Source organism: Salvia miltiorrhiza, chromosome 2, assembly GCF_028751815.1.
Source record: "Salvia miltiorrhiza cultivar Shanhuang (shh) chromosome 2, IMPLAD_Smil_shh, whole genome shotgun sequence".
Classification (NCBI taxonomy): Eukaryota; Viridiplantae; Streptophyta; class Magnoliopsida; order Lamiales; family Lamiaceae; genus Salvia; species Salvia miltiorrhiza.
In genome coordinates this window covers 67,858,578-67,885,573 of record NC_080388.1, presented here as the reverse complement: position 1 = coordinate 67,885,573, position 26,996 = coordinate 67,858,578, and the positions used below count along the sequence as shown (strand labels likewise).

Genomic DNA, 26,996 nt, shown 5'->3' with positions numbered 1-26,996 from the left:
TCGGACCCGAGTTCGGCTCGTTTAGAAAATGAACGAATTTCGAACGAGTTTTTTTCGAGCCGAGCCCCGAATAGTTTGCGAGCGGCTTGGTTCGTTTACACCCCTAAGTAAGAGTCTCACTTATTTTTATTAAAATAAAAATAAATATAAAAATATGAGACATTAAAAAAAAAGAAATACAAAAAATTGGGAAACATTCAAGCAGTGCACTTCTTTTTTTTGTGAAAATAAAAATCAATTTTGGATTTAATCTCCAATACAAAAAATAAAATAAAAAAGCAATTTTTTTTATTTATTTTTCTTTCAAACTGCCCCATAGGCCATAGGCAACATTGAATTCCAAAAACATTATACATGAGACAATGCCAAATTTACCACCGAGTCGAACGAACTATAGGTGTTGTTGGGCCCCCAGAATCCAGGAAATATTTTACCATTTCTTTATTATGTTTATAATAATAATTGTTTTTTTTTTTTGAAACTGTTTATAATAATTATTGTTATTTCTACTTTCATTCCTTCAAACTTTTTTAAGGATTAAATGAAAATAATAAAATCAAAGTTAGAAACATAAAACATCACTCATCCTACTCCTAGTAATCAGTAACTTATCATTTGATTGTTTCTTCTTCTCCACTATAACCCATCATTCCCGCCGCCACCAATTCTTTATTTGCCTCACGATTCAGGTAATTTCCCAACCTCACTGCTTCAATCTCAATCCCTCTGCAGGCGCGCTTTCCTTAGAAACATGTTCGTAAATATTTCTCTTGATTTTGTCTGAATCTGGATTCGAATTGTCGACGGATTCATGTACTCACTGGAGAAACCCTAATTTTCCTTCCTTCGTAGAGGTTGATTTTGTTGCTGTAATTATTTTACATTAATATTGTGAATGCTTGTGATGTGAATTGCCTTCTGTTGGAGGTAATTTATTTTTGTTTACTGGTTGTTCATGAATTGTGTTTGTGTTGATTCTGTTTCACTTCCTCGTTTGGTCCTATTGTCGGGAGAATAGAGGAAGTGGGAGAATTTTATTGTTTTCGATGACTATGTGACTCTGATTTATTCATTGACTGAATCTTGCGTTCAGTTGTTTCATGAGATATTTATTATCTGTATGTTATACTTTACTCCGAGATAGTTCATTGCTGTGTAAGATTATTTAATTTTGATCATTGGCTAGATTGACACTGCTGTTAGTTTAATAACTTGTTATTGATTGTTTCAAAATTATTCATGTGCAAATAATTGGGTTAATATGGTTATTTTGGGGGGTTTCAGACGAAAAAAAAAAAATGTTTCATGTGATATATTAGGATGAAAAATGCTATGGAAAACATGAATGTCTTTGTTTCTGTCTTTGGAGAAAGAATTGGAACTTGGAAGAAAAGATATTGACATCACGAAAAAGAGATAGCCACAAGATCTCTTCTATTGCAAGATAAGAAAGAGAGGCAGGGGAAGACTGCTTGCGTAGTTTTGTTAGTGCAGATGGGGATTTTCAGAACAATAGGAGAAATTAGTAGCTTTCTTAAGACATTTATTATGATTTTTTTTTGACAAACTACATTTATTATGAATTTTGATACGGAATCAACACAAAAACGTCATGACCTCTTAATGTCATGCAGTCATGTTTACCAATTTCAGGCTTACAGTTTCACCATGTCTGCTAACCTCATTTGCTGGACTTTTTTATGGTGTTTTCTACAATTTCCTGCAGGAGAACTATATTTCATACCGCAATCTTATAACTCATTTGCTGCAAATTTTCTTATGTAGTTGTGGAATCTGTTCGGTGATGGCAGACCTCAAAGAACGTCTGCTTCCACCAAAACCTGCGTCAGCTATAAATTTGAGAGATAATTCATTCAGGCCATCTGCCTCTGGCCGTATCCCATTTCAGGGAGTCGATGTTTCAGGCCTGAAGAAGCGTGGGCAAGGTCTTCGATCATGGATACGTGTTGATGTAACAGGGAATTCCCAAGTGATTGAGGTTGACAAGTTCAGTATGATGCGTCGATGTGATCTTCCTGCACGTGATCTAAGATTACTAGACCCGTTGTTCGTCTATCCATCTACTATCCTTGGCAGAGAGAAAGCGATTGTTGTAAATCTTGAACAGATCCGATGCATCATTACTGCAGATGAGGTTTTGCTCTTAAATTCCCTTGATAGCTATGTTCTGCAGTATGTGGTGGAATTGCAGAGGCGGTTACAAGCTGCAGGAGTAGGTGAAGTTTGGCAGTCTGAAGGTCCAGATTCAGGCAGAAGGAGAGGAAGCAGAAATTTTGACAATATGTTTGGAAACACATCTCCAGATTACCTTCCTTTTGAGTTCAGAGCTCTTGAAGTTGCATTGGAGGCGGCCTGTACATTTTTGGATTCTCAGGTACATGCAATAAAAGCTTGCTTCTTTTGCTCTTTCCTTGTCTCTCACCACAATGATGATTAGAAAATGCTGAATGCGACTCCCTGGATTTCTTTGTTTATCTCTTTTTTGTTTTCTTAACTAATAAGAAACATGAAACTTTATTAGAAAGTAAAAAGGGACAAGTCATCTCCTCAATAACGATAACAGCTTTAGCTGCATGACACAACTTTGTTCTCTAGCTTGTCAAAGGATTTGAATTCTTTGTGATTTCAGAAAGGATCAAGCAAACCTAAACCTAACACTATTCCACACCCCTGCTGTTTACATCTTTCGTTTTTGGATTCTATTTTGGTATTAAAGTACAAAATGGTTGTAAGAAGCATTGAAAATTTCCTTTTGATGTAAAGGTAAAACTTTAGAACTTGATTTCAATGAATACCTGATTCTTTTATCCTCTAGTCAACAGATTTTCCATAAGTTCCAGTATTACTCCCTCCGTCCCGCGAAGCTTGAGCAATTTCTTTTCGGCACGGGTTTTAAGGTGTTAGTATTTTGTGTGTTAAGTGTGGTAGGTGAAAAAGTGAAAAAGGTGAATAAAGGGAAAAACTTTTGCCATATAAGGAAAGTGCTCAAGCTTCGCGGGACAACTCGAAAAGGAATACTGCTCAAGATTCGTGGGACGGACGGAGTACTATTTAGTAGATAGACATTGGTCGGATGCATGCCAATATTTGCAATCAACATATGCAACTTGTGGAATAGTTTGTGCCTTATATTTTGTCCCACCGGAGCTTAAGCCTGAAATCTAGTGTTTCTTGTCCATACCCTACACATGATTTTCCATTAAATTTAGTTATATCTGCCAGCTCTCAGGAGTCAGGATTTTATACAATTTGGATGTTTTGCTTTGCTTATTTCTTTCTTATCCAAGTTGTTAATATTTGACACTGATCATGATAAGAAGCTACCCTGACTTTTGACTATTTTGGGCAGGAATTTTGGATGTACGTAGAAATGTATTGTAAAGGATGAATTGTATAATTTAATATAACAAAATAAAATCATTTAGCAGTTAAGAAACCAGTATGAATGTGATTCTACAAGACTTGATAGAAAAAATTCTGAGGAAAGAGCACCTCTGAGAAGGAGAGCTCTATAACAGCCACAAATCCTAATATTCTTTCCGTTAATACACTTGTCTAATATAATTGAATGTGTATTTGGAAAATACCCAAATTTGATAGGCAGCAGAATTGGAGATTGAAGCATATCCACTTTTGGATGAACTTACTTCAAAAATCAGCACATTGAATTTGGAACGAGTTCGTAGACTAAAAAGCAGGCTTGTCGCATTGACTCGGAGAGTTCAGAAGGTATGTAGCTGGCTATATCAGCTCATCATCCAACTAGGTCTTTTGTTTTATTTTTCCTTTCTTATTTCTGCTCCCGTTATAGTTGTATTATTATTATCATCTAGGTCAGGGATGAGATAGAACAACTGATGGATGATGACGGGGACATGGCTGAAATGTATCTCACTGAGAAGAAAAGTCGCATGGAATCTTCATTTTATGGTGATCAATCTTTGGTAGGATATCGATCAAATGATGGTGGATTATCTCTCTCTGCTCCTGTTTCTCCCGTTTCTTCACCTCCTGAGAGCCGGAAGCTTGAGAAATGCCTTAGCATAGCAAGGAGCAGACATGAAAGTGTCAGGAGCTCAGAAAGTGCTACAGAAAATATAGAAGAGCTGGAAATGTTGTTGGAGGCCTACTTCGTTGTCATCGACAGCACACTGAACAAACTGACTTCGGTATAATATATAATTATGATATTCAATTTCTACTTACTCAACTCCTATGGTATTAACAATTTTCTTGTATTGCTTTAGTTGAAGGAGTATATTGACGATACAGAAGATTTCATCAATATTCAGCTGGTATGTGCCTTTCTCTTTCTTTCCTTTTCATTTTCTTCTCTATTGGAGAAAGATGTCTTCCTCTTTAGGGAAAATTTGAACCAAATGGCATAACTTAATTATTTTATCTTATGCATCCTGGGCAGTACTGGTGTAGCATATACAAGTTGGGAACAATAAAATGTATGTTCACATAATTAGTAGCTATCTGCATAACATGTTTAATCCTGTTGAACTTCATTTCACTTGTCATCGATTAGTGCATTCCGAGAACTTTAATTGAGTATGCGAACATTGAATTTTTCTACACCCAAATGCGCTGATACAAAAGGTATTTAGATAGATAATTTTGACATAGATTAAAATTCTCAGGGGCTGGGGCTTTATGATGTCATTCTTGGCCCCCGTTTCATTTTAAGTGTTAGCAACTATAACTATCACAATCTATCTGCAGGATAATGTTCGGAACCAGCTCATACAGTTTGAGCTGTTATTGACTACTGCGACTTTCGTTGTTGCAATATTTGGAGTGGTAGCTGGGATATTTGGCATGAACTTTGAGATACCGATGTTCAACAACCCCGGTGCATTCAAATGGGTCCTAGTGATCACAGGAGTTACCGGAGCCATCATTTTTTCCACATTTTTATGGTTCTTCAAATATAGAAGACTGATGCCACTATAGACTGCTGGATGAAGCTGCAGGCTTTTGAAGCTGGAAATGTCTTAAGTTTAATTGCTCCTCACATAATTGTACAAAAATATATTTCTGTGTTAGTTGACCTTTCTTTGTAACTAAAAAATTGGTTAATAGCTCCTTACTGCAGTTTGCTTTACTGCAAGGATGGGAAAATATGTCATTACAGGAATAATAAGTGAGCTTCATCATTGATTTTCAGCAACACGGCCGTTCTCATATAAATGCTTTTCCTTATGCAAGAATACACATAGCATTGCTATTGTTCCACAATGTGTGTGCATCGGTATCGCTAATAAAAATAATAGAATAACATCTCTCACACTTGATTTTCCAAAATTAAATTTCCGGGCAGCCAGCTTCTTAATGCTGTCATAGTTTTCTGAGGAACAAAAAATATGAATTTAAATTACAACGCGAGCAAACGAGAATTTTCAGAATATTTAGATATGTAAAACTAAACAATTCTAATTCTTTAGCAGATATAATCGGCTTCGCAACACTAAGATACTTTTTTATTTTAGCAAGTAAAAGATAAACCTTAAATAGAAAACTGGTTCCCTAAACTCGTAGTTCAGTGGTGTAGACAACATTTAGAAGTCATGGCGCCACGAGGTGGAGCAAATGCAGTAGAAAATGGATTAAACTTTTCTTCATCTTGTTGTGGACGAACCAGTTGAAAGCCTCTCACTCCTAGCTTTATCAGCCTTTTCCATGTAATCTTGATGAGATTGTTGCTTTGACCCTTTCAAAAGTAAAATTAGGTTTAGAAATCTAGCTACCCCTTTTGAACAACGATTGAGATCAAGACTATAAAATAAATGAACGAGATATGCAAGCAAGAATAAGAAAGCTTAAGCAAAATAGCAGCAGGAGTTTTTATAATTTTAGGGGAGTGTTTACTTTTGAAGATTAGCCTTGATAGATAAAAATAGTGAGGCTAATAATCCCTTTGTTTACTCTAATGGTTTGGAACTTTGTGACATCTTAAGGCCCTTGATAATTTCTATCATTTGAACTAATTTTGCTTCATTTATGCCCCATTGAAAGGGTGGGATTGAAGATATCGACGTAATTAAGATAATAATACTTAATCATGCATTTCATCAATCATGAAAAGTAAACGTCCCCACATATCATTCAATTTTTTTTTTTGATGAAATTACATTATAAATAATACAAACCCCCCCCCCCCACACACACACATATCATTCATTTGTTCTTTACTTTACCTGAACTATATGTATTTCTAGAAGTGAGAACTCCGGAAAAGAATACCGTCCATATTTCAAAAACCCTTTAATACATAGCAATATAGCATAATGATTTACACTTAGTTTCCAAAAACATGTTTTATATCTTTCAGTTATCTATTTGTTCGTTCAATAAATAAAAGAAAGTAAAATATTGGTAGAGAAACTCCCTTTCTCAATGATAAATTGAATTGTTCTGAAATCAAAACAAACCATGAGCACCTTGCCCTAGACACATTATTTTCTATCTTACCAAAGACATCCTTTAGATTAATATCTTTTCGATTCATGAAAAAAGAAGTGATAAATAGACTGCGAAACAAACACAGAGATCTGACTGAGGCACATGAAGAGTAGACAGCAAAGTGAAAAGTATGTAACTGGATAATCACAACGCGTTTCCAATCTCAGTGGCTTGTTTGACGCAAGTAATACTCCCCTTCTTTCAATAATTGGGAGGGGGGACTAAGACCAAGAGGTTTAGAATCTGCTAATCAAGTAGGTAGCCACTACTCTGACTAATGCACAAACTTGTTTTCAGAGAAAATGCCACTTATAGGATAAATTTATGCATTTTATAAATTACTACCTTGCCAGTGCTTCAGGTCTATGGCATCTAACCATTTTCAGATAGCTTGCATTCAAATATTTCAGTACAGCATAGGCTATTAACCAGTTATGATATTCTTTGAGTCCTTTCATGTTTCAAGCCAAATAAACCAGCATAATACTGAAATGATTAAACCCAATAGAATAGAACTTCACACTTTTTGCCAATGAGACTCATAAATTGCATAATTTAGATCAGAGACGTACGAGGAATGGTCCACTGTATGCTCAGTAATCAGTAACTATGAAAAACTATTAAATCAAGCAAAGCATTGACAGTATATAGAGCTTCAGTGCTAATCAATCGAGAACCATAACAAAAACAAAAAACCAGTTTATCCAAACTTCCTGTACTAGCATATTTTTCCAGAAAATTTGAATTCCATTCTCATAAAACGAAAGCAAGGATGCTAACAAATCATAGTTATCCTATCAACAACTACATAAAAAAAAGAGACCAGTTTCAACAGATCTTCTGATAGCATTCTCTTTCTCCAGAAAACAAATTATATTCTGATGAATCATTTCCAGATTAATTTTCTGATTCTCACTCATTAAAGTCAGAAATCAAAACATTCAACTGCATTTTCAATTATCCTATGAAAGGTATCGGAATCAAACCAAAAATCACAGAAGAACTGTCAGCATATACAAGAACATAATGCGATAAAATGTCAAATTCGCACAAATATCTCATCCATAAGCGTAGATTAGCACAAAATCAAAACCAGCATGACTAACCGGATAAAACAAGAAAATGAAGCCCAAAAAGATGTAAAGCTCACCGCTAGTCATGAGGTACCAGGGGACACCAAAAATGACTCCGAAGATGGCGATGCCTACAAAAACATGCTTCTTCTCACCACTGTATAAATAATGATCCAATTTCGCCCTAAATCCTCCGCCTCCGTTTCCTGATTTCTTCGCATCACCGCTCATTTTCTTTGTTGCTGGTTTCTGCTGCTACTCCTTTTCTCCTCCTATGTTTGTGTTTCAGCTTAAACCCCTCTTCTAAGGTCTACGACTACAATTAAATAACACAATTTTTTTTTTGTTTTCGTCTCGTAAGGAATTAAATAACTTACACTATGAAAAATGTACCGTGTACATTATTACTTTTAATTAATTATTAATGAATTCTATTATAGTTATTACTTTAATTTTTGTATTATATTTCATTCTAATAAAATTAAGGAGTAATTGTCTGTAAATCCAAAACGTTTTCACGAATTCTGAAATTGAACATGTTCTTTAAAATTTTCCTCAAGAACTATAGTTTTTTATTTTTTGCTAAATTTTGGCCCGTGACCGATTTTCTCCTAAGTGGTTGTCGGAAATGACAAATTGATGGCCGAAAATGACATTATAGCCATCAGAAGTGATACTTAAATTGAAAAATTGACACTCTATTTAAAAAATATCAATATAAAAATTGGACTTGTTATAAAAAAATAATTTATATTTTAAAGATATGATAGTATATTTATTAGTAACATATCTTATTTAATTTTGAATTCTTACGATTTCAAAATTAGATTAAATATTTTTCTTGTACAAATCGTCTGCCTACATTTGGATACTATTATTAATTGAATAAGATATTTAAAATACGAAATAAATAATTTGAGGTCATTTTGATTATTTCCCATAACTTAGAATTTTCATGTACACAACGAAGAATAAATAACTAAATTTAGCTTGAAATCGCGCCTCTTGTACCGGGAAAATGATTTGAAAGCAGCATGAACCTCTCCCACCAAAATCATGGCATCGCTTCTTTCTATTGTTAGGAGGCTCCAATTCCAGACATTGCGCCCAATTTCATGTTCCTCTCAATTCTCACGTTCTATACCTCGCCAACTTCAGCTTTACTTCTCACAAGCATTTCATCAAACACCTCGCCAACGATGCAGACACGCTCCTCACGCCGGCAGCCGGCTCCAAAATCACAGCCACAGCCACAGCCAATCAATTTATAGAATTACCGATTTCTTGGAACATGCAGACGAAATCCCTGAAGATGCCCAATTGGGTCTCCGTGGATTTCTCGAAAGAGTTCAGAATGCAAAGGATATTGCTTCTGGTGATGAGGCCATAGCCTTTCTTGATGATTCCGGCGTCAAGCCCGACAAAGATTTTATCTTTTCGGCTCTCTGGGCCTTGAGGGAAGACTGGAAGCTGGCATTCTTGGTTTTCAAATGGGGTGTAAAATGGGATTGTGTTGTTAACAAGACTTGGTGTTTGATGATATGGTTGTTGGGTAATCATAACAAGTTCAGCACTGCTTGGACTGTTGTTCATGAGCTCTATCGAGCTTTGAAGGATGCTCGGCAAGCAATGCTGATCATGATCGACAGGTGAATTTTGAAAATACTACGTGTGCTCATGGGCATTCTCTTATTTTGTTTTCGTGTGCTTCGACTGTGAATTGCAATGCTTAGGAATGGTTTCGTGGCTTGCTTGGATTATCTCTTTGAATCTGCAAATTTTAGATTGAACGACAGATTGAAAAGGTTATCTTCCCATTGTCGAATTATCAGATGGTTACATGCTTATATGTGTTGAATTGAAATTTCAGAACTGTAGATTGAATGGTTTCGAGTCTTACACTAGGTGCATAGGTTGAAATGTGCTTTTTTTATGTTTCTTTAATGAATGTTTGATTTTCTTGTATGTTTAGATTTCTGTAGGTTTTCGTGTTGAAGAATTCACATGTAAAATATGCTCTGTGTTGGTGACACAATAGTCTGATATGGTATGGGAACAATATACAATAAGCTTGCTGATGTGGAGTGTGGTGATGGCAAGAAATTCTTCATAAAGAATATGTAATGTAGGAAGAATGGAAAAGGCACGTATGAAACTAAAAGAAAATAAATAGTTAAAAAAAAAATCATATTGCTAACTGGAAACAAATTGATATCAGTTAGAGGAAATCGACACTTTCTATAAATTGAAGTGTATGCCAATTAAGCGTTCATAAGTCTTGACTCAAATTTCTGTTACTTCTTACGTTGGTTTCTATTGTCTTGTTTTTGTTAATTAATAGGTATGCAGCTGCCAATCAGCCCGGTAAGGCCATAGAGACATTCCACTTTATGCAAAAGTTTAGTTTTTCTCTTGAACAGAAAACATACTTCATGTTCCTCAATATTCTTTGTACGCACGGAAACATTGAAGAGGCTGAAGAATTCATGTTTCTGAACAAGAAGTTCTTCCCTCTGGAAACAGAGAGCTTCAACATAATTCTCAATGGATGGTGTAATATAACCGTTGACATATACGAAGCCAAGAGGGTGTGGCGGGAAATGTCCAAATGCTGTATTGAGCCAAATGGGACTTCATATATACACATGATCTCAGGCTATTCCAGAGTATGCAATCTATACGATTCATTGAGGTTGTACGATGAGATGAAGAGAAGGGGTTGGGTCCCAGGCGTGGAGGTGTATCATTCATTGATTTATGTGCTAACTCGTGACAATTGCCTCAGTGAAGCTCTTAAACTTGTAGATAGGATGAAAGAAACGGGTCTGGTGCCTGACTCTACCACCTATAATCTTATCATACGTCCTCTCTGCGAAACTGCAAAGTTTGAAGAAGCAAGAAGCGTGTTAGCAAGGATGTTAGGAGATGACATCAGCCCGACTATTGACACCTATCATGAGCTACTGAAGGGGGAGAGTTCAGAAGGAGCTCTGGGAGTGCTCAATCATATGAAGAAAGCCAGTTTGTGTCCCAACCGCAATACCTTTACTTGTATTGTTGATAAGCACTTCAAATTAGGTGAACCTGAAGATGCATTGAAGATATGGTCTATTATGAAGGAATATGAAGTAAAGCCAGATCGCGTGCTCTATGGTATTTTGATTGAAGGATTGACAAAGTGCGGATTGATTACTAAAGCTCGAGAGTTCTACTCAGAGATGACGTCTTCTGGACTAGAAGATGATCCGTCTTTGAAGAAGCTCTTAGAAGAACCTGGTCAGTGTAAAGGGAAGATGAAAATCGTGAGACGTATAAAGAGAGGTAAAGGGTTAGGACATGGAGGAAGTAGTGTAGTGAAAAAGAGAAACCACCGTAAGCAATGAGAACAGAAGGGAGTTAGTGGAAGTTTGTTTATGACAGCACCTTTTAAGCCAGAAAGAATCAGTTTGGAAAGCTTCCGATTGTAAAATGGAAGTGACAAATGTTGCAGGCTACAAGATCATGCTCTGACCTGACCCTCTAAAACGGCATTGTCGATTTGGACGAGCTGCATTGCTGTACGTCCGTATATGGAGGAGAGACCGAACTGCCTGAACAGATGGGGTTCTGCACGAAAATGGAAGATCAGATGGATGCCTTGATTTGGCAGGTTGACAACTAATATGTCATTATTGAAAATTGGGTTAGTTGCCGATAAAATCATAAACTTCTATAATAGTTTGGTTTTTCCATGAACTTTAAATTGCAACTCCAATACACAAACTTTAAATTCACATGAGCTTAGCCTAATAATATGACTCCATGACATTCGTTTCAAAGAAAATATGACTCCATGACATTTTTAGCCTACAAGAAAAATCATTTTCCATATATATCACTTGGTCTCTCGTCTACTATGGGAGAAAAAAAGAAAAGAAAAAAAAAAGAATCAACTATTGCAGTTACTGTTCACTCTTTAACACACTTTTAGTGCATCTTCTTAAAGCCTCTCTTTTATGAATATCAAGTAAGCATATAGTTTGAGTACAAATTGAACTTCATTTTTAAAGTAGGACTTACCAACTTTGCCGATTTTGGAAGGCTGTGTTGGCAATTGAAAATCTACATGAGAATTAAACTTGAAGAGGAAATGTACTTTTGCCCATAGATTATGTATATAAAAAGGAAATAATAGGCAAATAATCCAGTTATGCAAAGAGTAAGACTCTTACATTGTAAATTGTAATAGTAGATTATAAATTATAGGCAATGTATATGCATCCATTCATTTCACAAAAACGAAACCAAAAAACAGAACTCCACTAAGATATCAGGTTGGGAGAGAGCTGATATCAATCTTGAGACAACATCTGTTTCCCTTGTCTTCTCGTTTCTTGCTTAAGTCTCTTTGCCATCTCCGTGTATAATATGATATCATTACTTTCGTCGTTTCGCCTGACAATCAATCCGATCATTTGTTTGCAAAACAAATCTGATTAGGCTCATATTATCGATGGGGAGTTGTTTAACTACGCCATTCAGACGATAGTTCTGCCTCTACGCCTTCTTCCCACCAAGTAGCAGTCTGAAATTAAGTTGGAAGTTTTTGCTTGTCAATATGTTATTCAAAGGCTGAAAAATGATGTAGGATCAAAGGAAGACCTTGTAGCCTCTTCGAAGGAACTCGAGCGAGCTTCCTTCTTCTTCCTTGAGTCCGAGGACCCTCAGAAGTTCTTCCTTAGTCTGTCATAAATACAAAATCAAAGTTGGTAGAAGTTTCATTTCATGCGTATTATAAGTGTGATGGAAAGAGTGGTGGCTTTAGCTTACTTCACCGAGGGTGAAACGGCTCGTGCTTTCTGCTACACAAGCGTACGAATTGTCTCCTTGCTTCAGCATCACTTGCCATGGTCCTGTATGAGCCAATGCCAGACCAAGTAGGCCTAATTAGAATTGTTCATTGACACAAATATTGTGCATTCATATATGAAGAGGGATTTTATTTTACCCCTAAAACTATTTAGGCAATATTTGAAATGATAACCAGGAAAACTTGAAGAAAGGAAAGATCTAAACTTGTTGATCTAAATGGGCAGATTAATGTTTACCTGGATATTGACGGAACAATGCTCCGCTGTAGTTCACCACATAAGGTGCCACTGCAACTGTCTTTCACAGGTACGAATACTAATCATTCCAGCAAAATTTTCAAGCATGAACAAAAGACTATTCGCGTAGGATCATGAGAATCAGGGAAGTACCTTTGAATATTCTCTAATTCGTATGTAGAAAACGGGAATGAATTGAGATAGAAACCGATAGTGCAAGTCTCTGCTGGGAAATCCTACAATTCCCAGATCAGCACTGCACAGACACTAGTGTTTTCAGACGATGAGAGGTTAAAGAGAACACAAAGAAGTATATTAACGCCTATGTTAGGTCTCACACACCGCAATGTGTCCAGTTCCAGGTTAAAGAGAACTGCTGGGGCAGAAGATGCGAATTTTTCCTGCATTTTTCGAGAATCAACTCTTAGAACATGTAAATCAACATTAAAAGTTAAGTAACTTGTGAATGGAGAAAAATCGAAGGGGACATGATATCATAAAGCCAACAAAAAGCTGGAAAAAAAAGAGCATAAAATTGCACCAAAATCCATAAGACTTCAACAATTTGAAAAGGTCTTGCAATATTTTATCATAAATTTCCTACTAATATACAGGTGTGTAAGCATTTTGTTAGTTTTCTGCAAAGAGTTAGGCTGTTATTGGAGCATACAAAGTAATCTCGCAGCTGCTAACCATTTGCTAAATGACAACCTTACAAAATTTGAACGCTAGGATTATCAACTGATAAAATATTATATTTCATCATGGAACCAAGTCTAAGCTAGGATTAAGCTGGATTAAAACTCAGATACCATGAAAGGTGGAAAACCGAAAAATGAATTTTGGAATATACAACAGAAGTTTCTGAAACACTCACAAAGTTAGATCACATTTTCATGCATAATACTTGCAATTGTAGTTTGGAATCATTGAGAGAGAAATGAAAGCAGATGCCCCACCACGTATTTCTCTACATCGGACAGATCGCGAGTGCTACAATTGATGAACATATAAAGTGATGGAGGTTTGTCAGGTTGCCAACGATCTGCGAAAGGGGAACGAGTATAGAAAATGATCAGTTCCAAACTATCTTGGTAATACATATGCTTGCATTTGTGAAGCACATAGAGGCCACACCCTTACATTTAACAAGAAATAAATCAATTAGGTATACTAATTAATGTAGAAGAGAATAAAACAGAAACACATATTGGAGAAAAATATGTTCAGTATAGGAAAGAGAATACAATGTCACTAAATACACAACTACCTACACATACTTGCTATAACCCTAAGTCTCTGACAATCAATAAACCTTAAATTTGCAACCTTTCAGTATTAAAATGATGAAAATATAAAAATGAAGAAATTGTGACCCTCAAATCATATCCACCAATGTTAAATTTAACCTCTTACGGCCAAAATGCAACAATATATCATCTCCCTGCGATTGGTCATGCAAAATTCTGAACATAAAACAATGAGGTCTGCATCATTGTGACATATGATTATTTTCTAGTGAGTCTAGTTGATACATAAAAAGAGCACTATATCCGGGAGTCGAGAAGTATCAGAAAAAGTCTATTCATCTTCCAAAAGTAGTCACAACATCTTGTAAGTCTGTAAAGAGTTGTAGGAAGAATAATTTTAGTGATTTGACTTTACGAACCAACCTTCATTTTCATCAATAAAGTCGAAATCCAAAGTGTCTAGTATGGATTTAAAAAATGAGGTGACCGGGCCGCTAGGTAAATCATCCAAGGATCCAACAGTTACACCATCAACCTGAAAGGAAAAAGACCAATAAATGAACTGTGAAATGAAGTGGTGAACTTTCACATTAATTGATCAGTTTGTTGTTTACAAATGACCATATTCAAAAAGTACACTTAAATAGATTGAGTTACATTTGATACTGAACGATTGCCTATCCTGAGAGAATTTGGAAATGTTATCACATTCTCAAGGCTATGACATGAAGTACATTTCCACTTGTATTTACATTTTATTTTCCAAATAATAACAGAAAATTGCTAGAATATTATCTAAACAGACCACGGTGATTCTCCAGCATTACTTATCAGGAAAGAAGAAAGAGAAACTGTATTATGTACACCCAGATCATAATGAGCTAAAATGAACCGAACTCAAGATAACATATTAGTACATAAAAAAGTTCACACATTATTAAATATAAATAACCATGCTTTAGGAGTAATTTCATGAACTTCTCAGGATAAAATAAATTGTTATGTACTCTATATTTTCCGAGCACCTTTATTTACACATTCACAAATACATCAAACCAAAGTCTCCTTGTACACTAGAGAATGGAAGTGCATATCTGATACTAGGTACAATTGTGCAAGTAGATATCAGACTACTTACAATAGGAAATTTTCACAAAATGAGTTGATAATTACCGAGTCAAGAGCTGCTTTAAAAAGATCTGATGCTCTCCGCTTTTCTGGCTTATCAGGAAATACCTAAAAGTCGCAACGTGGAATGGAATTCTGAATGCCATAGACTACCAAGTAAATAAGAGAAAGAAACATGATGAAGTATTTCTTACAATGCATGCTCTTGTTTCTTGCTTCTGTTGTAGATTTTTGATAACAGCTATTGCAAGTTGAATGTTGGCATCACTGAACTCATCAGATGAGCCCTTCACAGTTAAAGAATTTGAGAAAATCAAGTAACAAATATATTCATAAGCCAAGTATGGTGTTCTAAGCTGATCGTGATGATAAATGAAAACCATGATGGTGATAAAGTACAGAATCTATTAAGGTGCCATTCTCTTCAGAGCAGAGCACAGTACGTGTTAGGAAGATACCTTATACGAAGAAATGTTGGTGGGCAATGGACTGATGATGACACCGGAGAAACATAAGTCCATAAAATGGAAGGTAAGTGTCAGTAAAGGAGATGAGCACTCAAGCAAGACAAGAAAAGGAACCTTCAAAGGGAAACATATGACCCAAATTTGATTCAGTAGGGCTAAAAATCTGATGAAATTCTTAAGGATATTGATGTACGTATTGATTCTTAAGGACATATAATTCAGACCATGTACACAATTTCAAAATGATCAAAGTATATCATAAACTAACTCCCAACTGTGATCAACAAGATAAGGATTCCAACTATCAACGCACACTGCAACTAGTAAGCAAGAGAAAGACGCAGTTGAGAGAGCGTTACGCACGGGAAATCGATCTCGATGCGTGTTTTTCCATCTTGCAGAGCAGAGAAAAGACAATTGGCGGCATCAGAAACGAGAACTTGGTATGATCTGGGCTTGTAAACCGCAACGCCGACCTTCGGGTCCGATTTGGTAGCTTTTGCAGTGATGAACCTCCTCTTGTCGCATTGGGCGTTTGCTGAAGTGAGCTTGAGAGAAGAAGTAGAAAAGGAGTGAGAGAGAAAGGGGCTCTGCTGATGGGAGATTTCGGCGACGGCGGCAGATGAGATTTTCGTAGCAGCGGAGATTACAGCGGCCGCATGAACGGCCATCGCAGCTTCGAGGGATGATGAGTTTGTGTGTGTGGAAATGAAGAGGGAAAATTATAGCGGTTGGGAGAATTGGGTGGTAAAGAAACGGTCTGCGTTTATCCTACTTCAAATACGCGATTTTTAGATGGAAGAGTTCACACTGTAAGGAACTGGAGGTGAAAGAACTTGTCGCAGTGCGACTTTGAATCTCCTCTGCCAATACTCATGCATTGCCTTGGTTTCACAAAACCATGCTTCAAATTGAATCAAAATATCAAATTATTTGATTTTCTGGCTCATTAGCTTTTATTCTGTTATTGAATAACCGTTTGAGCTTTAGTTCCATAAATATATCAAATCAAGTTTAAACTTAAATTTTCTCGGTGGTGAATTTTCTTTTTGTCAATTTGAGCTTTGGACTCAATAAGTGAATTGGTGCATTTATTGGTTCAAATGTCAACCTACCTGAACTTGGTTTCGAACTTTCGATTTACACGGGTACATATGAGATTCATTATTCTATAATTTTATACTACTAATTTTTGTCATTCCATTAATATCCCATAATTAATTTATTATTTTATAAAAGAATATTATTAAAATAAAAATAAATCTTAATTATAAATAAATTATATACGCTAACTTTCTATTAATTAACTTTAATAGTTAAGTATTACTTCAAAAATTGAGAAATAAAAATAAATATAAAAAATAATTATAAATCCTAATTAAATTAGTGAACCATAGCTAATTATCTTAGGATCATACTAAATATAGTAAGAATTAAGATTAAAAAAATATTAAAATTATAAAATAAAATAAAAATGAGTTGAGACATCAAAATTAATAGAGGACATTAATTAAGTGCAAACTGAATAGTCTTAAAGATGTCAAACTATATAAGCATATATTCAAGGAAAACAAACGGATCAATTAAATTAGTTAAACTGAATAGTATATTTTTGACAAATAAGTGAAACGAAAGTCATCTTTTTCACTTGATATCCGATATCGAATCAACAGTCATCCAGATCGAGTTAAATAATCGATTTACAGCATCAAAAGGGCAGATCCAACACTAGGTAGTGAAAAAGCTGCAAGTAGTAGTGATAATGGCGGATGCTGTTATTTCAATCGTGGCGGAGAGAGTTGCAGCTATCATAGAAGATCAGATTCGTTACCAAGTCAATTTGGTGAGAGGCGTGGAGAAGGAGGTTCTCTATCTCTCCGACAAGCTCAATACGATCAGAAATGTGTTGGATGATGCAGAAAAGAGAGGTGTCAGCGAACAAAGCGTGAGAAATTGGTTGAAGAAACTCGAAGTTACGGCTTATGAAATGGACGACATTTTGGATGAATGGAACTACACTCTTCTCAAACATAAGATGGAATATTGTCGATCAACCGATCCTGCTGTTGCTTCTGCTAAGCAAAAGGTATGCTGCTCCTTCATTCCATCTTCATGTTTATGTTTTAAGAAAATTGCTGTTCGTCGTCATACTGCCAAAAAAATACAAAATGTGAAAGCTACACTCGATCAGATTTTGAAGGAGAAAGATGATTTTAATTTTGTGATGTCTCTGCCGGCGACCGATCCCGTGCCCAAATCTTGGAGGGTTCAATCGACATCTTCGATTGAACTCGAGAAAGTTTATGGCCGGGATGAAGATAGGAATAACATAGTGAGGAAACTGATGGTTGATGGTGATAGCCAAATTCTGTGTATAGTTGGTATGGGGGAATTGGGAAGACAACTCTTGCTCAGCTTGTTTACAATGATGGCCAAGTAAAGGATTGTTTTGAATTAAGAATTTGGATATGTGTTTCGGATCCTTTTGATGTGGGTGGGATTGCCAGAGGGATTGTTGATAGTGTGGGAAAGGAGATCATTCCTTCAAATACCAATCAATTGGATTTGATACTACAAAAACTTAGAGATTCCGTTTCAGGAAAGAAGTTTCTTCTTGTCCTTGATGATGTTTGGACAGAAGACTACAACAAATGGGAACCCCTGAAAATTAATCTGAAATTCGGTGCACCTAGTAGTAAAATTTTGGTAACAACGAGAAATGAAAGGGTGGCTAAGATGATAGGCGCCTTAGACAACGAGATCTACTGCCCACAACAGCTCACTGACGAAGAGTGTTGGAGAGTGTTGTGTCGCATGTCCCTTTCTGGGAGGGGTGAACAGGAATGTCGAAAATTTGAGGATGTTGGCAAGAAAATAGCTAGGAAGTGCAATGGCTTGCCTCTTGCTGCAAATGTTTTGGGAAGTCTTTTGCAATTCAAGAATAGTTTGGAGGAGTGGGAAAATGTATTGGAGAGTGAAATATGGCGATTGGAGAAGGCAGAAGTAGACCTTTTTCCTCATTTGCTTTTGAGCTACAATGAGTTGCCCCCAACACTTAAGTATTGTTTCTCATATTGTGCCATCTATCCTAAAGATTTTCAAATTAATGCTAAGAGTCTGATACAAGTGTGGATGGTGCTAGGTTATCTAGGCTATGATATTGGAAATGCTGAACTGGAACTTAAAGGGCGAGAGTACTTCAACAATCTAGCAATGCGTTCATTGTTTCAAGACATTGTGAAAAGTGGTGAGTCTGGGGAGCAGATAAAATGGTGTAAAATGCATGATATAGTACATGATTTTGCTCAATTTCTTAGGAAGAATAATGACAGAGTGGAGGTTGCTGAAATGACAAAGAGAAATTGCCAAGTTTGTGATCCTTTTTTAGTTTCTCGCGCTCAAGAATATCGTAGCCTATTTTGGAGAAAAGAATCACCAACAATTGTTTGTGATTGCCTTACAAATCTTAGGGTGCTAAGATTTGAATGGAAACTGTACAGTCCTCCACAGGGAATGGAAAAATTGATTCACTTGAGATGGTTGGAACTAAGTGGTACTAAATTGTCCAATGAAGACCTCAAAATCATTTGTAGCTTTTATTTCTTGCAAACTCTTCTGTTAGCATCCTGCTCCCTAGAAGAGATTCCAGGAGAATTTGGGAATTTGGTTCACTTGAGACACCTCGACTTAAGTGGCAATTACAGATTGAAGGAGTTACCAGAGAGCATGTGTGGTTTGTGTGAATTGCAAAGCTTGAATATTGAAAGCTGCAGTGATCTCTGTGGACTTCCCGAAGGGATGCATAGGCTTGAAAACCTCCAACACCTTCTAATTGAGGGCACTCCTGCGCGCTGTTGTTTCCCTCAAGGAATAGCTCGTTTAAGTGGTCTCCGCAGATTGAGTTCATTTCAAGGAGGAAGTGGTTGCAACAAATTGGGATTGTTGAAAAACTTAAACCGTCTTACTGGATCTCTAATACTGGATTTCCATTTCAGCAGTATTAGTGATCTGGAGGGGTTGGTTGAGGATGCTCGAGAAGCAGAATTAAGGAACAAGATACACATTCAAACACTTGATCTGCGATTCAGGGATGAGAATGATGAAAAGGAGTGGTCATCGTCGTCATCATCATCACTGTGGATGGAGGTACTAGAAGCTCTGGAGCCTAATCAGAAGCTGGAACATCTCAAAATCTGGAGATACAAGGGATCTAAACTTCCGCATTGGATCTCATCGCCCCTCAACTTAATAAAAAAGATTCATCTTTTCAATTCCAGTGAGCTGTCATCGTTGCCGCCTTTGGGAAAACTTCCTTTCTTGGAAGTTCTGTATATGGGGCAAATGAAGGAACTGAAGTTGGTGGGGCGGGAGTTGTTGGGAATTGATCAATGCTCATCTTCTTCGTCAACTAATGGTGTTGTTGCCTTCCCTAAACTCAGGGAAATGCTATTTTCAGTTTGCCTCAAATGGGAGGAGTGGGAAGACATAACGGTGGAGGAAGAGGAATCCGCGGCCGTCTCTGTGATGCCATGTTTGACGTCACTGACTATCTACTCGTGCGGGGGTTTGAAGATACTGCCGCATCGCCTCCTGCGTAAGGCCTCATCTCTGCAAATCTTGAGTATTAAGTATTCATCAGAGCTACTAAAAAGCTATGGAAACAAGGATGGTTCCCTTTGGAGATCCATCTCCCTAAATAATCCCCACCTTGATCTCTTTTACTAATGCTTAATTCCAGATTTTGTTTTCTAATTTTCCCAAAATGAATCCCCCCACTAAATTTCCTAACTTCATGCTTGTCCTTGATGATGTTTGGACGATGAGTGGAAACCACTGAAAATCAATCTCAAATATATAAATTAAATTAGCTATGATGATAGGCCCTTAGACGACAATAGCTACTGTCCACAACAGCTAACTGACGTCTGACCTTCTTGCATTGCGTATCCCTTGAGGAATGTGGCATCTCTTTTAATCATTCTCAAATTGATGCTTGTTACATAGGAATTGAAATGATTGAATGTAACTTAAAGGGCAAGACTACTTCAATTATTCAGCAATGCCATCTTTTTTCCCAAGAATTTGAGAAAAAAGTGCAAAGAGTGAGCAGGTAGAATGGTGCAAATGCATGATATAAACGTGATTTTTCTCAATTTGTTAGGAAATATAGAGTGGCAGAGTGCAAGCTGCTGAAATGAGAAAGAGAACCTGCTTTAGTTTCCCAGGTTTGCGAATTTCGTAGTTTACTTTGGTTCAAGAGAAGTCTAAAAAAACAAGAAGAAGTCTACATCGTCTTTGCGATTGCCTTGCAACTTTTGGGGTGTTAAATTTCAAGTTGAGAATGCTGAAAAGCTTGGATATGTGCTCAAGAAGCAGAAGTAAAAGAGCAAAATACATCTTCGAATGTGATTCAACAACTATGACAAGGAGTGGCCATCATCATTGTGGATGGAAGCTCTATAGCCTAATCGTTATGAAAAAAATGATAAATTCCTATTAATTAAATTTTTGCCTTTGTGGCGTTTGAATTTAGAACTACGAACTCATTCTAAAAATTGACGAGTTTACTATGAATCTTCTTGATCAAATAGTTAAAAATGATTTTTATTTTATAGTTTGAGATTGATTTATTTGAACTACCACATCCTATATATATATATATGGGTATGGAATACTGTTCGTTATTAATAGAAGATACTTTAGAAGCATTCCACTGAAAAATAATTTTGTATATAATGAATCGGATTCTAGTCAAATGTCTATAAAGTCCCATGTTTGCAAAGTAGTGGTGCATAATTTATCAATTTGGGTAAATTCTCCAAAGCATGCAACTTTTGTTTGATGAGTCATGCATCGACCACTTTTTTTATATATAAACATGCATCGATCACTTAGTATAGTGGACTGTGGACCTTTTGCTATTTATCTAAAAGACTTCGTAGTTAAGTCTCTCTCTCAAATTTATCTATCTACCTTTAGATATTATATTTTTTTTAGCTTTCATTTGGGTATATTTCGGTTTATTTAAGTAAGTTTTTCTCAATATGGATGGATTAAATATTTTCGAGGATATATCTGTTATAAATAATTAGAGTTGCTTTATATATTAGCATAATTTATTTATAGAATTCTTGATCCCTTTAAATATTACTCCCTTTGTCCCAGTCCAATAGTCCCATTTCTTTTGGGTACGAAGATTAAGAAACTTACTTTTTTAGTGTAAAAGTGTTTAAAGGTATGTGAGACCATATTGTTTGTAGTATAAAATCATTACCAAAATTAGAAATGAGACTATTATAATAGTGAAATGTCCCGGAAAAAAAATGGGGCTATTGGACTATTGGAGTGAGACGGAGGGAGTACTATATTTATAGGACAGTCACATATGTGAATCAAGAGGACAAAAGGTGTAATAGTGGCCTACTGGGGCATCAAATTTTTTTTTCTCTCTCTCTCCCATATTGATACTATTTTGAATTAAAGTCCTTAAATAACAGAAACATAAAGCAAATAAAATTTCACTTACGAGGTTACAGTGCGGAGACAGTACTGTTATGTACTTAAAATTATATATTCTCGCTTTTTTTATACTTTCTCCGTTCACAAAAAAACTTCCTAGGAGGGAGTGATACGAATTTTAAGAAAAAGTTGTTGAATGTATTGAGAGTGGAGAAAAAGTTGTTGAATGTATTGGAAGTGGTGAAAAAGTATTATAATTAATATTGAAAATTGTGAAAAAATAAAAAGTAAGTAATTATAAGTGGTGGGGTATAGTTCAAAAATAGGTAGAATTTTTTTTTCTGGACGTACCAAAAAAGAAAGATAGAAAATTTTTTTGTGAATGGAGGGAGTATCATTTTATAATAAGAAAAGTTCACAGGTTGTATCCAACAATATATTACTCTTCGTCCGACTCACTTTATTTAGATATACAAATTAAAGAAAAAAATATTTTATAGTGTAAAGTAATTAGGGATCACTTGTAAGAATAATGTGTAAAGTAAGTTTTTAGTGTAAAATAAATATTTTTTTTAACTCTTTCAAAAAAAATTATTTTTATTAAATTATTATTAATGGGATAGATTAAAAAAAAAAGTTACTTATTAACGACGTGGAGTATGAGTGAACATCACTTTTTAGGTTATAAAACTTGATAATAATAATAATAATAATAGCTATACGTATTTCTCAATTTGTTCATTCACTTAATTGAAACATATGTCTTAGAATCTTAAGATGGAATAATTAATTTAATACTATGTCATATTAGAGAAAGATAAGCTCCTAAAGTGCAAATAAAAGTATTATCTTGGGATTTGGCCTATCCATAAAAGAATAGGTATAACCATAATCCACTATGAATAATTTAATTGCTTTAGTCCCAATGACAAGACACTGGGCAAAAGATCAAAAGTTAAAGGGAACAAAAGAGGAAAAAAGGAAAACTGAAAAAGAAGTCTCTTCAAATCCCAAATCCAACACGCCCCCCACTCACAACTCACAATATTATGCCGCGGCTTAACCACTCCGTCCACAAAAAAAATACTCCCTCCGTCCACTAATTCAAGGCCTAGGAGGCAAAACACGAGTTTTAAGAAAAAGTATACTTTTATTAGTTGGGTGGAGAAAGGGACCCATAAAATATATTGTTTATTGGTTGAGTGGAGAAAAGGACCCACAAAGTATATTATTTATTAGTTAAATGGAGAAAAAGTGTATTGTTTATTGGGTCCCACCAATTAAAATAAGAATAAAAACTTACTAAAAATAGATAAGCCTTGAGTTGGTGGACGGACCAAAAAGGAAAGTAGGCCTTGAATTAGTGGACGGAGGGAGTAATTGTAATAAGAAACAATACAAATTTTAATAAAAATAATTATTGTATTGTGAGTTGAGAGGAAAAAAAAAAAATCACTTAAAAATAGTATTTATAATGATAATTAATTATAATATGAGTGGAGAATAAGGTCCATTACGTGTTAAATAATTTCTAAAAATAAAAAGAGACTAATTTTTGTGGACATCCAAAAATGACAAAAATTGATTTTTTTTTTGTGAACGGATGAAGTATATAATTATAAATTATTACGTCCTTCCGTAAGATGTACGAGTTATGATATATTTATTTATTTAAAAAATTAAATTATATAAAAATATCGAAATATTTATTAAATTAAATTAATTGATAACAAAAAAACTATATTAATTTAAATATTAATATTTTATTTAAAATAATGTATAATAACAATATTATCAATTTAATGAGTATTATATAATAATTAAATACATATAACAATAATTAAATTTATAGATTATAAAGTAAATAATTTAAGTTAATCTCATTTTGGAGTAAATAACACTAAATCACCAATATAATAAAATTAATATTCACCATTTAATATAACAATTTTGATCTCTTAAAAGTACAAATTTTATTATTATTAAAAGTCAATATTTAAATAGCCCATAACTTATTAAAAAAATCAGAAAAATACAAATAATATAAAAAAGGAAAATAAAAAATATATATTTATATAAATAAATAAAGTACATAATTAAATATATCTATATAGTATTTTTAATCCTAATTTTAATATATATAATTAATTTTTTGTTTACAAATTATATTAAAATTAATACAAACTTCCTTCTCCTTAATTGCATTAAAATTTACTAAATTTAAAATTATTTAAGTTTAAAGTATTTATAATTAAAAATCATGTTAACTTTTTTGAAAGAATAAAAAATGACATCTACTTATATTTTTAACTAACAAATGAAAACAAAATGAAAACGAGTATGATATTCAACATTAGAGATAAATGAGAGCGAACTAAAATTAATTTTGGCACTTTAAACGATCAAAACTTATTCATTTCAATTTTTTATTATAATTTTTTCATAGAATTAAAGATTTTCTCGTAATCTTTGATTTAACAATCATATTGAATATATTTTCATAAATCAAAGTTAACGATTTTTAAAAAGAATTGTAAAAATGAAAAAAGTGATAAATTTGAGAAGAAATATAAAATTTGAAGATAAAAAAACTCATTTTTATATTATATTTTAATTATATGCTGAATTGGTTGAACCACATCATAGCACAAAGTAAAATATAAACCAAACAAAAAAAAAAATTGGAAAACCCACCGTTTCGTTGTGGACGGACAAAATAAAAGAATAAATAAAAAAAATCACACTTATCATGAATAGGGAAATTATCATTTGATAAAAAAAATTGTAGTCATGACTCATATAGATAAAAATATGGAAATAATATCTATTTTTAACTTTAATACTTTTACGTATGAAAAATTTGTTATACTTCGTGTAATAATTACAAATAAAAAATTTATAGATTCATGTAGCACTATTACTGAGTACATGAATTATACAAAAAAAAAAAATCATGTAATAATCAATTTTTTCGTATAAAAATATATATTATTTCTATACGTTTACCCGTATAATTATAATTTTCTATTACTATTATACCATTAGCTACTATAAAGTACCGAAACTAAAATACATGGTGAGTTCGTGACAGTCTCACATTTTTTAAGATAAAACGAAATTTTATTGCATATCACAATGAGCAATAATCTGTAAGCTAGATCGAAAACTTTGACTTATAAACCCTTACATCATTAAACAAAACAACAAAGTTCCCAAGACGATGAGTAGCTGTAGCTCGACTGTACTCTTTATTAGTGATGTCCACAGATCCGGAATCGTTGGTTCATGGGGAAGGTCGTGAAGAAGAGGTAGAAAAAGGCTAGTTCCGAGCCTTGAACCGGCGATTTCGGGTCAGGATGTAAAGGGTCGAATCGACGATTTTTCTATTTTTTTTTTTGATGTATTATATACTTCCTCCGTCCATGAAATAAAATCTCGTTTAAGGGTGGATACATATTTTAATAAAGTTGTCAAAATTGTTGTAAGTAGAATAAATGTACAATTTATAGGGGTAGTGTTAGTACAATAAAAGTAGTTTTAGTTAAAACATAAAGTAAAAGTACAATTTGTAGTTAAATATATGAGAAAATGTATAATGTGATGGTTCAAAAAAATTAAATAGAACTCTTTGTTATATAAAAAAAGAAGAAGATAAGTATGACTCTTTTTCGTAGACAAAGAGAGTATATTTTTATTATTCAGTTACATTATTTAATACGAAAATGTATGATGTGATGGTTCAAAAAAATTAAATAGAACTCTTTTTTATATAAAAAGAAGAAGAAGATAAGTATGACTCTTTTTCGTAGACGAAGAGAGTATATTTTTATTATTCAGTTACATTATTTAATATTCCCTCCGTCCACGAAAGAACTTCCTATCTTTCTTTTTTGGGACGTCCACAAAAAAACTTCCTACCTATTTTTGGACTATACTCCACCACTTATAATCCTCTTACTTTTCACTTTTCACAACTCTCAATATTAATTATAAAACATTTTCACCACTCTCAATACACTCAACTACCTTTTATCCTCTCTCAATACACTCAACAATATTTTTTCTTAAAACCCGTGTCACTCCCTCCTAGGAAGTTCTTTCATGGACGGAGGGAGTACAATATAACAAAACTGTTAAAAAAACTATAAACAAAATAAAATTATAAAACATTAACACCTAAAATGTACTCAACTTTGCATTTTTATTAAATTTAAAGTAAAAAAAATACAATATACATGTACAACAATTTTCAAATTACAAAATTGAACAAGTAAACTAAACTTACTAATTTTACTAGTACTATACTAGTATCAATTTTGAAATTTTAAAAAAATAAAATAAAAAAAATATGTCGATTTTGGGAAGTTAATTGGCGGTCAGGTCGTCCCCACCAAGCGATGCGACCTCCTGTATGTAAACAGTGAGGTTCCAGGTTCAAACCCCACTGCTTCCCCTCCCCAACTCCTCCAAGTCAAAAAAAAAAATCGACGGTCAGGTCCGACGGATAACGATCGATTTTCAGTTCCATAGTTTCGGGCTTGGAACTGGACTGTGTGTTTCGATTTCGATTCTGGCCTGTAGTCCCAAACCATTAACCACTGGTCGATTTTAGATCGATTCATCTGATTCCAATTAGTTCTGGACGTCCTATTACTATGACAAAAATATATAGGGTTAAGTATCAATTTGGCCCCTAACGTAGAGGCCCATGTAGCTATTAACACCGTATGGGCAGGGGTGTGTCAACTAAGCCCCTGAAGTACCTAATTTCCGCCAATTAACCCCTCCGACTTAACGGACGGTTAACACTATTAACTATTTTAATTTTTTAATTTTTTAATTTTATTGGTGGTGGGACCCACACCATCTTCTTTACCAAGCTCGTCGAAAACACGCCCCGAAACTCCGGCGTCGCAATAGGCGTCTTTGAGGCCGTCCGCTCCGCCTGCAGCTGCCCCTTGAAGTCACCGCCGTGTGGATCTGCTACAACTGCCTGAGACCGGCGAGATTCATCGCCTGGAGCCACTGACGCTCGACGCCACC

At 34.6% G+C, this 26,996-nt stretch overlaps 5 protein-coding genes across 6 annotated transcripts; 3 read left to right on the top strand and 2 right to left on the bottom strand.

The window, feature by feature from the left end:
- Positions 1-367: 367 nt before the first annotated feature.
- LOC131008520 (magnesium transporter MRS2-1) lies at positions 368-5,197 on the top strand. 2 transcript variants are annotated; one of them, XM_057935394.1, is made up of 6 exons: positions 368-854; positions 1,786-2,395; positions 3,622-3,750; positions 3,855-4,190; positions 4,269-4,316; positions 4,750-5,197. In XM_057935394.1, the coding sequence occupies exons 2-6, from the start codon at positions 1,805-1,807 to the stop codon at positions 4,978-4,980; spliced, it is 1,335 nt and encodes a 444-aa protein (XP_057791377.1). In that variant the 5' UTR covers positions 368-854; positions 1,786-1,804; the 3' UTR covers positions 4,981-5,197. The 2 variants fall into 2 exon arrangements, with proteins under 2 accessions (XP_057791377.1, XP_057791376.1); XM_057935393.1 differs by having other exon boundaries at positions 379-689.
- A 124-nt stretch (positions 5,198-5,321) lies between these two features.
- Positions 5,322-7,879, bottom strand: LOC131008523 (uncharacterized). Its single transcript, XM_057935397.1, has 2 exons — positions 7,640-7,879; positions 5,322-5,737 (listed from the first exon to the last, which is right to left on the bottom strand). Exons 1-2 carry the CDS (start codon positions 7,791-7,793, stop codon positions 5,646-5,648), a joined length of 246 nt encoding a protein of 81 aa, XP_057791380.1. The 5' UTR covers positions 7,794-7,879; the 3' UTR covers positions 5,322-5,645.
- Positions 7,880-8,485: 606 nt separating this feature from the next.
- LOC131008519 (pentatricopeptide repeat-containing protein At1g80880, mitochondrial) lies at positions 8,486-11,335 on the top strand. The gene is made up of 2 exons (XM_057935392.1): positions 8,486-9,211; positions 9,904-11,335. Exons 1-2 carry the CDS (start codon positions 8,619-8,621, stop codon positions 10,943-10,945), a joined length of 1,635 nt encoding a protein of 544 aa, XP_057791375.1. The 5' UTR covers positions 8,486-8,618; the 3' UTR covers positions 10,946-11,335.
- Positions 11,336-11,680: 345 nt separating this feature from the next.
- LOC131008521 (protein LPA3) lies at positions 11,681-16,458 on the bottom strand. Its single transcript, XM_057935395.1, has 12 exons — positions 15,858-16,458; positions 15,486-15,516; positions 15,222-15,314; positions 15,073-15,135; positions 14,323-14,434; positions 13,609-13,694; positions 12,992-13,050; positions 12,803-12,905; positions 12,650-12,710; positions 12,372-12,454; positions 12,204-12,284; positions 11,681-12,126 (listed from the first exon to the last, which is right to left on the bottom strand). The coding sequence occupies exons 1-12, from the start codon at positions 16,163-16,165 to the stop codon at positions 12,067-12,069; spliced, it is 1,140 nt and encodes a 379-aa protein (XP_057791378.1). The 5' UTR covers positions 16,166-16,458; the 3' UTR covers positions 11,681-12,066.
- Positions 16,459-17,075: 617 nt separating this feature from the next.
- On the top strand, positions 17,076-21,108 carry LOC131008522 (putative disease resistance protein RGA4). Its single transcript, XM_057935396.1, has 2 exons — positions 17,076-17,580; positions 20,656-21,108. The coding sequence occupies exons 1-2, from the start codon at positions 17,257-17,259 to the stop codon at positions 20,662-20,664; spliced, it is 333 nt and encodes a 110-aa protein (XP_057791379.1). The 5' UTR covers positions 17,076-17,256; the 3' UTR covers positions 20,665-21,108.
- Positions 21,109-26,996: the final 5,888 nt, after the last annotated feature.